The 15,245-nt window shown below is 39.4% G+C and overlaps 2 protein-coding genes and 1 long non-coding RNA gene across 3 annotated transcripts; all 3 read right to left on the bottom strand.

Annotated features, from left to right (window-relative positions):
- Positions 1-1,890: 1,890 nt before the first annotated feature.
- LOC135678755 (mitochondrial-processing peptidase subunit alpha-like) lies at positions 1,891-7,791 on the bottom strand. The gene is made up of 13 exons (XM_065191892.1): positions 7,631-7,791; positions 6,832-7,077; positions 6,444-6,740; positions 6,193-6,360; positions 5,939-6,106; positions 5,765-5,845; positions 5,580-5,646; positions 5,306-5,403; positions 3,756-3,828; positions 3,601-3,671; positions 3,464-3,513; positions 2,346-2,458; positions 1,891-2,257 (listed from the first exon to the last, which is right to left on the bottom strand). The coding sequence occupies exons 1-13, from the start codon at positions 7,667-7,669 to the stop codon at positions 2,205-2,207; spliced, it is 1,524 nt and encodes a 507-aa protein (XP_065047964.1). The 5' UTR covers positions 7,670-7,791; the 3' UTR covers positions 1,891-2,204.
- Positions 7,792-8,332: 541 nt separating this feature from the next.
- LOC135678756 (uncharacterized) lies at positions 8,333-8,698 on the bottom strand. The gene is made up of 2 exons (XR_010515082.1): positions 8,562-8,698; positions 8,333-8,490 (listed from the first exon to the last, which is right to left on the bottom strand). It is a non-coding gene; the product is annotated as an uncharacterized LOC135678756 (long non-coding RNA).
- A 3,327-nt stretch (positions 8,699-12,025) lies between these two features.
- LOC135679930 (leucine-rich repeat extensin-like protein 4) lies at positions 12,026-13,788 on the bottom strand. The gene has a single exon (XM_065193914.1). The coding sequence runs from the start codon at positions 13,503-13,505 to the stop codon at positions 12,276-12,278; it is 1,230 nt and encodes a 409-aa protein (XP_065049986.1). The 5' UTR covers positions 13,506-13,788; the 3' UTR covers positions 12,026-12,275.
- Positions 13,789-15,245: the final 1,457 nt, after the last annotated feature.

The raw sequence follows: 15,245 nt of genomic DNA on the forward strand, positions 1-15,245 counted from the left end.
GTATCATTTTATTTATGTTCTTTATTATCATTTATTTCTCAAAAAAGAAATCTTCTGATTATAAGTTCCCAAAAAATCATCTTAGAATCCATTTTGACACCCTAAAAGATTATGAAGCTGATTTAATTCATCCCTTATACTCCTCATTTTCAATTTATTTATTCAAAACAATAAAGTTTGATTTTTCGGTATAAATTCCCAAGAAAGAGTTTTGAGATATTGGATTTATTCATATATATATATATATATATATGTTGGAAAATATAATAAAAAAATGATAAAAACATTATGGAAACAAATAACAACCACAAGATCAAGAATACTATAGGAAATATATTTAGGCTTAAAACGTATATAAACACTATTCTAAAAACGATATTTGTATCCTCTTCTCAACGAGATTGCTATGAGTTTAATATAAATAGTTTTAATAGATATGACAAGCTTTTAGAAGATCTGTATTGAACAAACAATAAAAGTATTGAACAAACAATAAAGAATCTTCAAAGAGAAATTAGAGAATATCTAATTCAATCACTTGGAGAGTTATCAAGAAAAAAGAATATGAAAGAGATGTTCATAATTTACTCTCAAATATCTATTTATAAATATTTTCACAAAACACACAACCCTTCAAAAATAACTACGAAAACAATCTTTTCAAATAAATCTTTTGAAAAGAAACTTTTTTTTAATTTGAAAATTTTATAACTATATATATATATATATATATATATATATATAATATTTAGCATAAACTATATTGTATTTTTGATAAAGAATAATTTTTTATCTATAATTTTGCACAAGATTTTAGCTTTGGAAAAAGGTTTGGTGGCCGACAACACTCCACAAATATTCTTGTATTGTTTGATGAATTAGATAGTGGAAGTTTCAGCTTCCTCAGATTGCTTTATCGCGGTTGATTGCGTTTCTTCTTTGCTATGTTGCATTATTGTTCTTTGGCCATGTTGGAGTCCGTGGAGTAGCGTCGAATGTTCCTGTTCTCGGCAATTTCTTCTTTTTCTTCAAGACATTTCTCCCAATTATCCCCTCAAAAAGGAGCAAAAAATATTAATGTCCAAGAAATCTCTCGATCAGCTAAGTTTCCTTTCTTCTCTCTTAGCAATAATAATGTTGGCGAAGGTGCAGAGTAAATGAGCATCCTTGCACTTGAATCAGGCAGCAGCTGTGCAATTACAAGGAAACAGTGTCTTCAGCTGACATAACCATGTCCAAATCCTAGGTTTGGATCCTTGCCAGGCATTCAAGACCATTGACTGTTTACCTGCTTCATGTATAGTCTTGCCGACAGAAATGACCATCTCTCTTCGACAAGAATGATCAAAGATGGATGCCAAGATCGAGAAGTTTACCAGCTTCATGTACAGTCTGGCTGACTGACATGACCGATCTTTGTTCAACAAGAATGATCAAAGATGGATGTCAAGATCGAGAAGTTCCTGGTGGAACGTTTGACCTTCGCGTTCGTGGATTTCCCATTGTAGAACATCTGGTGTGCATGCACCTACGCTGTATCCATTCCAGAAGGCAGAATTCTTGATCGACAATGTAAGAAGTAATCTATTGACCAACTCAAGAAAATTACAGACGATATACATAGCATGCAGTGATCAACCAGCATGAATTGTGTTGTTTATGGCTGGTCATGTCATGGAGATATCGGTCAACGCCTAGCATGAGAAGTGAAGATATGTCCACAATTCAGATTTAGCCAACCTCTGACCAACTTTAGATAATTGCAGATCAAATTGCAGATGCTTTTATACCCATCGGGTCAATATCTGAGCTCATATCAAATAGAGGTCTATTCTAATAATGCCATTAGCTATAAGCAAGCATACAGCATAGATTTCAACCCAAGGAAAGTTGAATAAGGGGTGCCGTTTTATCATAGTCCAAGGAAACAGCCTTCCCAATTGGTAAACAATGTCATCGGCACTCCTGATCGCAATCATCTCGCTGTGCCATAATCCGAGTACAAGAATAAAGGAAAAAAAAGTCTTCTGTAATAAAACAGAGAAGAAGCATTCTGGCTGCAGTTGTTTGCCAAGTTATTGGTGAAGATTTGATTTTTCTTGACGACATTCTTCTTTATTTTCCACCTCTGGACATGACCAAGGTGCAGCACTAAAGAATGTTAAGTTTGTCCAAAGAGAAGATACATATCAGGAATCAAAGCCTTATTTTGCGTGGAACTTTCGGCTGACAGATTCATAGCTTGGGACATGGATAACTGCAAAGAGAATAATCAACACATTAGCTCTAATGAAATACATAAAAAACTGTAGAGTGAGCACTCCATAATTTAACTTGAGATTTACCATCTCCCCATGATGCCATGGTAAGTGGCGATGAGATGATCTTTTCAGCAAGAGAAGTTATATCTTTTAGAGTAAGCTCATCAACAGCTTTTAGAAAATGCTGAACAGGTTTCCTGCATCACCGATGGAGCCAAGCCAAATTTTCAACAATAGCCGCAGGGAAACCATGAATAAAACAACACAGAGAGCATCAGATATTGTACTAAAAATAATTTTAGTTGCCCCCACATGCAGTTTAGAAAATCGAAACTATATGATATGCTAAATATATTGTGCTCGTGCTCCGATTTAACATCATAAAACAAAATCTATTTCATTATATTATTTTGAAAATTCAGTAGTACCATTAATCCTGGTGGTAATTCATATTTTAACCAGGATCCACATATGACCACTTACATATTAGATTGGTAACCATAATGCAAACAATTGATATCAAACCCTAGCAACTGGACCAGGAAACAAACTTAAACAAGAGCCATAATGTATAGTTTTCTTTTTCTTTTCTTACCATGACTTTGTTCACGTAATCAGTTAATTTCCAAAACCCATTGGGTCCAAGTTATTTGGGTTTAACTACATGAAGCCTCTAAAAAGCAAGTAAAAGAGAAGATCTACCACATAACTATAAGCAAATCATAAGTACTTGTGTGTTACCTTGCAATGGAAAGAAGATAACTTCTAACTTCTAACTCTTTCTGTTAGTCATCATTATGCCAGTGATATTAGACATAGACATGACATGGCCTATCAAGGGATCTTCTCTTTAGGTTTTGTTGCTACAAATAAACTGAGTCATGTTGTTGTTAATACACATAAAAGGGTAAAACATGTTAATACATGAACAATTGCATAGAGGTTCTATTGCTCCTGATTGAAAGTGATTAGTTTGCTTCAACATGATGTTTTCATGAAATGGAAACATGTGCATTAAGCAAACCCTTTGGATTACTAGAGAACCATGTATATTACTTTTGAAGTTTGATAACAAATGTTCAAGGTAAAATGATCATGAGTTTAGTCAGCATTCAGAAAGGTTTATGATAAATCTGGCCAGCACTCAGCAAGTAATTTTCCAACTCTTTCTCACTGTCATTGACATATTTCCCCATACCTACCTTTCACCGTATGTCAGAATCTGTCTTCCAATGTCTTCTGATACTACCGCCTGTAACACAAATAAATTATAACTGAAAATGAGGTTATAAAGAAGATGAACAATGATAAAAGATAGATATGGTAACAAGGATAGTACTCTTGATTCCAGATTCATCAACACTGCAGACTTGGTCGACTCTTTAGCTCGATCAAGCTGTACCTGGTCAACTGCAAAAAAAAAAGAGAAGGAAATGTATCAGACAAGTCACAATTTTGAATACAAATTTTCAACAGCAAGATAACAGCACAAACCTTGACCAGGTGTTGCAACTGCAAGAAGCTCTCTGGCTACCAAATCAACAGCCTTGGAGACGAATTCTGGCCCCTGCAAGAAGGTATTAAATAAATGACTGGCCAATAAATAGATCAAAACTTTTAAACAAACACAAACGGAAAACTTAGAATTCTTTTTGCACTTGGCCTTCGAAGATGAAATAGAAATACAGGTTAATTTTAATCCAAAACAGAAGCCACTTTAGTGATGAGAAACTCATCTGAACAAATTCATGCATATATCGAGAAAATAAGATATATAGTTTACCAGCAACCAAAGTAAAACAGAAAGAAATGAATACACACAAAAAAAAAAATAGGATCGAGTATTGCCACCAAGAAAAAAAGTCAATTAAATAATTTTACAAGTCTCTTATTTATGCTTCGAGCAGTCACCAGAGATGCTGCAGCACTAAAGTTAAATTGCTAGGTTTTGTAGTAGGCTTTACTTCAAAATCCAACATCTATTATTTTTTGGGTTGCCACTTGGGCACATCAGGCCCCATCTAGGGGTGGTAGATTGCCACAGAACATGAATAGACAATGGATGCATAAAGGGCCAAAACAAGTTTAAAATTCTCGAATTGTGGGAAAGGTATCTGGATACACACCACCACTCATTGGTTGGGTGTAAAATTCAACACTACAAAATACATTAAAAAAATTTCACTGACAGATAGTTCTAAGCCAGAAGTCTTATAATAAGATTGCTTCATGATGGTCAAATGGTGGATTCAGGCAACTTCTCACACATTAAAGAAAAAACTTGAGACTAGAGACGGAAGCGAACATTTGAAAATATTGTGTTTCTGTTATCCAAGACTGATTTCTCCCAACAGATTCATGAATGTTCAACAATAAAAAATCCAGCATTTAAATATATTTAGATAAGACATGCATGTCTAGTTTTTTCACCAAAAGGGAAGTCAATAGGAAATGAACCCACAATCTGATGAAGCTGATCCAAGCGATCGTAATCCTAAATCCTAGATTCACTCTGACATTGTGTGAGTCCTCATTTTGCTCTATCATGCCAGCCATAGGAAATTATACTCTAAACAAATGAAGCAAACAATGACATCAGAAACAAAGATATATGGCTAAGGAGAGCAATAGCTGTTGATGTTGCCAGTTTTGTCATACTGCTAAGCATAACAAAAGAGTAAACATAATGAAACCTAAATACTAACAAAATTTGAGAATGAAAACATGTATGCAACGAGTTGTGCATGATAGAAATGCATTATAAGTAACCAAAAAATGTAACTAATAATTGATGGCAACTTTGAAAGAACGATAACAAAGAGCAAAATTATAAGTATGCAACGAGTTGTGCACGATAGAAACGTAAACACTAACAAAATTTGAGAATGAAAACATGTATACAACGAGTTGTGCATGATAGAAATGCATTATAAGTAACCAAAAAATGTAACTAATAATTGATGGCAACTTTGAAAGAACGATAACAAAGAGCAAAATTAATAAAGACAAAGATAAAGAATTGTATGTATATTCTTGTGTCTTACTGTGGTTGCATGAATTCCAAAAATTCCAGTATGGTTGTAGATACTGTTGAAAGCTGAGAATGACTCAATCTGTTGGAATTGATTTAAGACATGTAAATCTGCATATAATAAATCATGGAAGTTGTAAACTCAAAATTGGAAAACTTAACAGATAAGTTGCACCAAGATTATTATCCTGGTACCATACCTCAAAGAAGTGTATTTTTGAAAATCAAGGAATTTCAAGCAAACCCAGAATAAGACTACAACATAACTTAGAATATTGGTCACTTACACAAACGAGAATGCATCCCTTTTCCAGGTCCACCAGCAGAAAATGATCCACCACCTCCCATAAGCATCTGGAAAATACAATATCAATGTGAATGATATTCTTGGAAAAACCATGAGCCAGATAAACAAGATTCAAATGATGCACTCTCCAAATATTAAACTGCAGAGCTAAGTTGCCTCTTAAACCTGAAGAACTGTTAATGCCATGGCTTCCTTTTCCTTGTGCCAACCTCCTGGAACCTCGAATGCAAGTGCAATATGTGTTTTCTATTTTTGAGAAAAAAGTTAAATAAGAAAGAAAACAAGATAATTTAACTGTGATGAATGCCCAAGAGATACATATTCAATTGACATACATACCGATGAATCTGATTGGCATCTATATTCTCCTCCAACATAGACAGATTTTGGCTCTTCCAGGCGAGGCACTTTGGGAAGATCAGATAGAAGTGGTTCAGCAATTGATACTAGTTCCTCATGTTCCACACCCGATGCTGCAAGTACCATCCGAGGAGCAGTGTAATTCTCCTGCAAATGTTGCATGGATAGTCAAACCACATCTAGATCTTTAACAAAAATTGAGGTAACACGACAGGATAATTTATTTGACTTACAGCAACAAACTCTTCCAATATGGTCTCATTTAATCTGTTTATGGCAGACTCTGGAGCAATCAAAGGATTTGCCAATGCACCAGAGTATGCAGCTGAATGAATAGCCTCCAAAAGCAAACCCTGAGGATTGCGAGAGAGTTCTCCTAGCTCAGCCGTCACTTTCTTAAGCTGAAATTGCAAAAAGCCAAATAGTTCACTCTTTAGTATCATAAGTTGCCATGTGCAGAGGATGCATTCATAATTTGGAATACCTGTTCATTAACCTCCCAGTCAAGGAAAACAGCATTTCTAACACAATCTATGAGAACCTCAACCATTTCAGGCATGTATGTTTTCAGAGCATCATAAGTGTAACCGATCTGTTCACGGGAACCTGATGCTGTAACACTTCCACCGATGGCTTCTATTTCACGTACAATGCGCAAATGGCTTCTATTTTTTGTTGATTTAAATGCCATTCGCTCCAGCAAATGTGTCGCACCAAATGATGAAGGTGTCTCATATATGGAACCACAGTCGACATACAGTCCTATGGAAGCAACCGGGCTCTGAAAAAATTAATCTGATAAGTTTACAGTAACTAGTGAAAGAAAGCAGGTCAAGTATAGCAATTATCAGAATACTTGACTAGAAACACACCGGTGATGTCTCTGAGGCAATTTTTAAGCCATTGGGAAGGGTTGTGATCTTTGTCTTGCCTGGCTCCACGAAATCAGGTAGAGGAGGAGGAAGTGACACGCCTGGAAGTGGAAAATCTAGAGGAGGAAGTTGGCTGGAACTTCCCCCAGTTAGCCAGCTAAAGAAACCTCCAGAAGACCTTTGGGCAATATTGGTGCTTGCATATCTAGCAGCAATACCAAAGATCCTGGCACCATCTGATCGGCGCTGTGACAAAAGAATAACTAAATTCATCCACTAGTTTCATCAAGATAATAACATTAGATTGAAATTTTTGTATGACAGAAGGAAAGGTCGATATGATGCTGTAGATAACAAACAATTTTAACAAGCAAAATGATTTTTTTTAATCTAACAAAATTCCTGTACCAGAATATTAAATAACAGAATAAGATTCGTAAAGTTTATCGCTTTTCTAATCGCTTGAAGTTTTCGAACTTCAAGTAGAACAACAGATACTTTGATGTCCATAACTGATTCATTCATAAACTTAAATCAAAATGGATTTTTTGTACATCATCAATTTCATCTCTCCCAGATCCAGGTGCGATTGCATCGATCATCAAACACATCACATTACCGACTATTCTGAACCCAACAGTTAATCAAACATTAAAGAGAAATTAAACGGAAAACACGATTCATCATAACCTACCGATCCGTTAAACAATTATAAGACCAGATCAAGCGAAAAAAAGAGAAGGGCATAAGGTGAATCTAGAAAGGGAAGAGAACGAGGAATTAAGGAGGGTCGACAGACCTTGAGGGAGTTGAGACGAGATCCCACAGCTCGGTACATAGTGCAGAAGAACCGAAACTTAGATCGAAGACTGCGACGAGATTCGCCCTTCTTTTCCCAGCGGGGAGACGACGAGGGGGTGGAGAGATATTAGGGACGTCTCTTGGTTAACGGAGATCAGCGACTAAGCACGTGAGCTATTCGTCATCGCTGCATTGGACCGTAGCCTCTCTCGGCCGTCCATCTTCAATTACGATTGGCTGGGAGCCGAAGGATCATATTGGAGAGAGATCGAACGATCGATCCGCCCGAACACCGAATCCGAACTCGATAAGGGACTCGAGGGGCCGAAACCCGAATCCGATTGAAAAAGGCGTAAATCCACATCAGAACTACATTGATTGATAAGATATGACCACTGGATTTTTTGTTAATGGTATAGGATCAAAACGTGTAACAATGTCTCGGAAACAAATCTAGTATTTGGTAGTCCAGCTTGCAGCTAATCAGATATTTTTGGAGATTCTTAATACCAACATTTTTCACATTAACATTTGCAACAAATTGCCCCCCAAAACAGAACAGGCAAATAGTGAGCACCCTTCACAACATTTAGTTTGCAATCAAGCATTCCATTCATCGAAGCTTTAACCAATTGCACGCAAAGATCCAACACACCAAACAAGATCTGAAGACCTGAGCTCATGTTTGTGCAGATAGATATAAGAGAGAAATTAAGCAGGATCAAAAATTGAATCAAATCAGAACCAAATAGTTCAGAGGGCAATACTTTACAGTATCAGCATTGGTACTGAGATTTTTAAAGGACATCCAAAAGAATTCTCTCGGCGACAACCGAAACCTATAAGCATGAGAAATCCCTGCAGCGGAACGGATGGAGGGCGATTAATAAAGGTCGCTTTCCTTGTGTGCGTGGATAATACAATCTGACCTTGGATACGAGATGCATGTCCAGCGGGTAACCTTTCTCCACCTGTGATTCATCAAGGATCCATCAGACTGATCAACAGCACCCGACACAATCTGGCCAGCGCATGTAGAACATGCCCCAGCTCTGCAAGAGTAAGGCAGGTCAATGCCAGCACTCTCAGCTGTGTCCAGAATGTAGGTATCTTCTGGAGCATCAAATTCATGCTCCTCTCCCTGTGGCCCAATGAGCTTGACCTTGTAGACAGCCATGGCAGATGCCCTGAAGCAGTTGGATATCTTAAGGCTGGATGCTTTTGAGATACTCTCCAAGGAGCCAAGTAACAGAGGATTCTTTATCAGGAAGAGGAGGGCAGCTTCTTGATGCTGCATTTGAATACGGAGTTGGATGGGCATGTAACAGTTGACATTGTATCTGCTAAAGATGCCAAAAAAGGTTCTGTCAAAATCTATCTTGCTAAAAACAACCCATCAATCTCATGGTTTGGACTTCAGTGGGGAACACATCCAGATGATGAATGAAATGACATCCTAAGAAAACACTTTGCATCTACGCATGAGATCTATCATCACAGTGTACACACAACACAAGATTTTTGACAAAAGAAACAAAAAATATATTTTTTCAATGCCAGAAATATTCCAAGTAAATTGGCCTTCAACAAGTTCATAATGCAGACCAATTTGCACAGGAGAATAAATGTTGAAATATCTATCAAGTAATGTGCTGAAAGTGACTTCAAGAAGCTAAGATTTTTTTCACACGGTCAACATCAGAGAGTTCTAACTTTTCCTTTACAATGTAAGAAATGTTACTCCTTGTCAAAGAACAAAAACAAAACTACTAGTTTACTAGAGTCGAAAATCATGTTTGCCTTGCACTGTGATGCAAGGGCAAAAAGGGACTTGACCCAATTTTGCTATTATAGGAAAGGCAAACTTGCTGTATGGAGCTGTATGAGAAAAGCAAGTATTTACCAACTTGCCTTTCACTCGAAGCTCCAGAGAAACAAGCTAAATCAAGTTTATGAAATTTGTTGAACAAAATGCTCTAATTCACATCTAGAAACTATATGTTAAGAGAACAATAGGATAACCAATGATTATTCCACCCAGAAAGGTCGTATGGCCATTATTTTATCTTAGTACTAATATATTGTTTAATTAATCTTAAAAGTGCACAAAACGCCAAAATTCAATTCTCTTGTTTCAAACTCTCTACGAAACTTTTCCACCATACTAGTAATCATATTCAGTTGCAGCACAAAATTGTTAATTGTCCTATTCAATGAGTAAAAAGCAAAACCTACAAAGCCAAAAGAGAAAAGATATCACTGCAAAGACATATAACACCATTGGAAAAACAATTGCATCGTCAAATACAGTGGATGATGATGGTGACTATTCCCTTGTTTCCTGCTTAGCATATTTAAGTAAATTCTGCTGGATAAGTTACGGCTTCATCTTTGTTTGGGGGATCATGAGAAAAACATTAGTGCCCCAAAACACACACACACATTCCAACCATTATAGACATAATTATGAGATCCTAACATTGTAGCAAATGACAGAAGTCCAAGATGGAATAACTGAGCCACACTGATAAAAATGTGGTCTAACATGGCACTACAAGTAAATTAGACTATACAAATTGTTTCTCCTTTAGCTAACTGCTGACACAAACGAACACCAGCCTGATTTTAGATTTCCATGCTCAAGTTGTAACTATAGCTCAGATCAAGCCTAAAATAAACCAGATCATAGATACTTTTGAATCATCTAATATCTGACATCAAATGCAAGTATCGAAACCACTAGCATCATGCTCAAGTTGTAACTAGCTCAGATCAAGCCTAAAATAAACCAGATCATAGATAATTTTGAATCATCTAATATCTGACATCAAACGCAAGTATCAAACCACTAGCATCAGCAACATGATTAAGTTGATCCATATCTTAATGAAAAACATGTAAAAAAAAATCCAAACTTTCACTAGATTTTCATAACAAACGATACAAAGATCCACTGCAGCAGTATACAGTGCTCGGTACACGTGGGTGTACCGAGCGATATACCGTACCGTATCGGTACCGAGACCGGGTCGAAACGCCGGTACGGTACGGCGAACCTTGATGTGAAGTTAAATAAATAACTTCAAGGACTAAAAATGCACATCTACCCGCAACGTTTTCATGAAAAGACCACCTTTACAAACAAAAAGTTAGGTTGCAGATCTCACAGCCTATTTTTCCTAAAGGAAAAGCCAAAATTTTCATCAAATCTATTTAATCATATCCCCACATCAACAAGCAGCAAGAACCCAATCTAGAAGTTCAACAGAACACCCGTAATCCATATCAAACACCAATATCGCCAAGTACGACACATAACCAGCGACTGAAAAGATATAATATAATTATCTGCTTCAGGATGCAAAAAATAAGTTCGCTCAAGATGAAAAGAGGCACCTTCAACGTAGAACCACTCCCAAACTCGACCAACTTGCAAGAGAGCGGCATAGCGCAGGAAAAATACCTCGAAATCAAAGTATAGTTGACCAATCTAGAGGAGTTCAGATCGCAGATCTGAATCACAAGCGGCAGCAACAACGCCGCCGAGAGACCGACGGCGAGGCAAAAACACCCCGAGGAGCACGCCGCAAGAGGGATGGGAATTAGGGTGTTTGTCTGCAGTGCGTGGTCTTCTCACTGACAATGTATTCATAATCACCGCAACGGGTAAGAATCCGGTCTTTTTCTTGAGATTCGTGAAAAGAATCAGACGTCTACGACGACAAATACTCGTCCATTCTCTACGCACAGTCAGTCCTTTGGGCAAGGCATCCTCTAATTGGAGCATCCATGGGTCCCATTTGTAAGACCATCTCTATATCCAATAAAGAACAGGTAAGAGGTTCCGTGGATCCACCCAGCGATCGGACCAAAATATTCCATGGTCCTTTTCTAGAGTTACCCACGTATTCAATTCATAATAACGACGATACCATTCGCCTCTCATCCCTGTCATCGTTCTCGGAGCGAAGGCTCAGCGTCTCAGGATTCACCATGGGATTGATTGATGTTGTATATGAACTGCCAAGTGATTGCTTGGCAATTGGTAGGTAACGTTCATGTGTCTATTTCTAATGCAAATACAGGTTTCATGATGAAATAAAAGATGATGACTTTCGAAGCAGCAGTTTCAGGCAGAAGTCATTGTGCTTTGTAGTGGCAGGAGAGATGCCAATGATGGGCATAATGACAAGGTCTTCATTCGTTTACCTCTTTGTTTATTGTCATGCTTATCATCTATTACCTATTAATTAGCAACAGAAGGCTTGGCAACCTCCCTTTCTATATGAAAGCTTATTACTGATTGTTCTGTCATGGATACCTAAAACAAGAAAGGATACATTCATACCTTCCACCCTATGGTGGCCTTCATAAAGAGTTCATCCACTAGAAATGATAGCATCAGTAAAGGATGGTTAATCTTATTAGAATTAGTCTAAACCATGCTGGTACTTACTGTGCCAACCTCCTAATACCGAAACACTTGATCTAAAGCCACCGAAAGGCAGCAAGTAAAGTACTACTGTGCTTCTTCCCTCAAAATATTTTAAGAGAGCATGAATCACTAGCATACAAATAACTTGTTCCCTTCAATGAATGATCAGCTATGGCGTGCAGTCATGTCCTGTCACGATCCACAGAGCTTATGGAAGTGAAGGAAATGTGTAGGGGACCCTGTTCATCCCGTCCCTCTGCCCCATGCTCCCTAAGCAAGCCAAAGGCCTCGATGAGGGTATCCTGAGGCAGCTAAGCCCGCCTCCCGGAATCCCCATGCACTCCGGTGGAGGCCGCTGCATGTCGCTCCCAGGAATGCAGTTCCCGGAGAAATCAAACCACACGTTCCTGAAGAAGAGTCTCGCGCAGTCCAGGCTGAACCCGGAAAAGAAGTTGTATGCAACAGTGAGGTTTGCCAGGCTCCTCAGATCACAGACCAGCTCCGGTAACTCCCCCGAGAGCTGGTTGTGAGCGATGTTGAGGACCTCAACCTCAGAAAGGCATGACAGCGAGCTAGGAAGATGGCCTGCGAGGGAATTGAAGCTCAAGTCCAGCACTTCTACGTCGGTTAGATATCCGACCCCCTCTGGAATGCAGCCTGTCAGCTTGTTGTTGAGGAAGAGAACCTCTCTGATCCTGGAGCTCATGTATCCGAAGTTGAATGGAATGGACCCAGAAAACTGATTGTTAGCGAGGGTGATGACGGAGGCCGGGGAGGCCCAAAGGGTCATCGGGATCTGACCTCCGAACTGGTTGTTGTTGAGGAAAATGGCATCCAAGTCCTTCACGAAGAGCTCATCCGGGACTTCGCCGGAGAAGCTGTTGAACCTGAGGTCCAGGTAGATGAGGTTTGGGATGAGGAGCGTGGAAGTGGGGAAGGGGCCTGAGAACCGGTTGTTGCTGAGATCCAGCTCCGAGAGGTAGTGGAGCTCTCTGAAGGAGTCCGGGACTGTGCCTGAGAACCTGTTGCTGTTGAGGTGGAGAAAGGAGAGGTGGTCGAGCAGGGCGAGCTCCTTCACCAAGGAACCTTCGAGGTTGGCATGGTTGAGATCTATTCCTGAGACCACTCTGAAGGATGCAAAGATGGGGACTTCAGGCGCGTATGAGCAAAATACACCTCTATAAAAGCAGACATCAGGGCCAAGCCAAGTTGCAAGGATCCCATATGGGTCCTCCGTCATGGCTGATCTCCAAGCTTGAAGAGCTGTGTACTCTCTGTTGCCATTGGGATCTTGAGGGTAGGATGATCGTGTTTCGGTGGTGCTACCGCCTCTACCATTGAACCAGACTCCACCACCACCCGTCCCAACGAATGCTGAGGATTTTGGAGTGAATACCTGTAGAAAAACAAGGGCCATAGGTAACCCGAGTCTCTGCATCTTCAAAGGAGGGAAAGAAGAAGGATTTCAGAGAGCTCTGGGTAATTTTCAGAGTTGTATGACATGACTGGTTTGTGATGAATGTGCTGGTTGATGGGATGTTTGACTCCTTGGACGTGGTTGCCTGGGTTGGAGTGGACTTGTCTGGCACTTGGCATCAATCCACTGGCAGGAGTCTTAAACCAGCCTTAGCTTCTGCAATGGCTGGGTCAAAGGTTTAAGCCTGTGGGGTACTGGTATTTATGAACTCAGGCAGAGGAACTCCTGGGATATGGCTGATGGTGTACAATACAGCTGCATCAGTCAGAAGAATGGCTACGCCATCTTCAGTGAAGACAAATCAAGTTACCTGTGTTGTTTGATGACACCAGCATATACTCGATCAGCATGAGCAAATCTATCCCACTAATTGCCTTAAGATCGCATGTTTCAACTATGCTTTGATAGGGAGACATGGAAAGTTGTAGAATAAGTGTCCGAGCTCATCATTCAGACCGTTGATTTCTTCTGGAGATGCAAATAGAAGGATCACTATAAGCTGGAAGCAAGACAATAACTCAAGCGTGCTCCATGAACAATCACTGTACTGATGCAGAAGACTCCGGAGCTGTTCTTTATACATGGTATGCACTGTTCCAAGCTCTTGCCACATCTGTTTGATCTTGTGAGTGGTGCATGCGCATTGTGCGGTGGGCAGCGATAGTGTTCCCCACTGCACGGTTGTGAAAGCATTCCATGATCTTCTTCTCTCTCAACTTTTTCTGCTGCACCTCGGCCAGCCTTTCGAGGTCGCATAAAAGGCTAGAATTTATAGATCCAAGCATGTTCGTATGCTTCTTCTTCTTCTTCTTCTAAAATTCTTTCCTTTTTATTCTTGAGACTTCATCTTAAACCCAAGATGCTTGCATCCGTTGGAAGAAGAGAGCTCTTTTAGCTTGATCTTGCTATGAAAATGTTCTCACATCTAGTTGATCTGCCACAGCTTGTGTGCTGACTCTCGTTGGGTTTAGGAAGTCAGCTTTCCTTGTGGCAAGCAGCTGTCGTTTTCATTAGCTGTATGACTTTGTTTTCTTCCTCTAAAATTCCTGTCATCGATAAATGCACTCATCATTCAGGGACTGATGCTGCTTCCACTTGATATTGATGGACAGCCCATTTGCTTGAAATACCTCTCCGAGCATAAATAATGGATGTGAGAGTGGATATACTGAAGTTGGTGCTCCTGCTATTCTATAACATGGAAAATTCTTTATGATGCAATGATTCTGCTTTCTGACTTATCAATGTATGGAGCAAAGGCGAAGAACTTTCAGGAACCAACCTTTATATTGTTAGTGTTTTCCTATTGCACTTGGACTCCTTAGTTCACTGTATCAGATGACGATTCAACACCACATAAAGGAGGAATCATACTTCGCCATCTGACTCACTTGATGAGTCACCAAAATGTTCTTGAGCAATGCTGTGGAACATGCATCTGATGCCATTACTGTGGCTTCTTTCCATGGACAACCCTATGCTTCTAAGGGCAGCAACTCTACTGTGCTCCTTCACAGTCTGCAAACCAGGTTGTGTGCATGTACCAGTTGATGATTCTTTCCAAGCTTTTTGTGAGGTGTAGGTCATGGAACTTCATGTGCTTTGCCCTGCTCCAAGACTCCAAGGTTCTCTCAGAACACCGAGGAAGAACAAGAGCCCTTCCTAAAACCACTAGTTGCTGGTGCTGCTCTTAGGTTCATC

Source organism: Musa acuminata, chromosome BXJ1-7, assembly GCF_036884655.1.
Source record: "Musa acuminata AAA Group cultivar baxijiao chromosome BXJ1-7, Cavendish_Baxijiao_AAA, whole genome shotgun sequence".
NCBI classification, from domain to species: Eukaryota; Viridiplantae; Streptophyta; class Magnoliopsida; order Zingiberales; family Musaceae; genus Musa; species Musa acuminata.

Excerpts from the sequence above, each read along its gene's own strand:
- LOC135678755 (XM_065191892.1), bottom strand. The coding sequence starts at position 7,669 with ATGTACCGAGCTGTGGGATCTCGTCTCAACTCCCTCAAG. Across the intron at positions 7,078-7,630 it reads CTCGTCTCAACTCCCTCAAG|CGCCGATCAGATGGTGCCAG; the intron begins GTCTGTCGACCC and ends CTTTTGTCACAG. Across the intron at positions 6,107-6,192 it reads TATTGGAAGAGTTTGTTGCT|GAGAATTACACTGCTCCTCG; the intron begins GTAAGTCAAATA and ends CAACATTTGCAG.
- LOC135679930 (XM_065193914.1), bottom strand. The coding sequence starts at position 13,505 with ATGCAGAGACTCGGGTTACCTATGGCCCTTGTTTTTCTACAGGTATTC.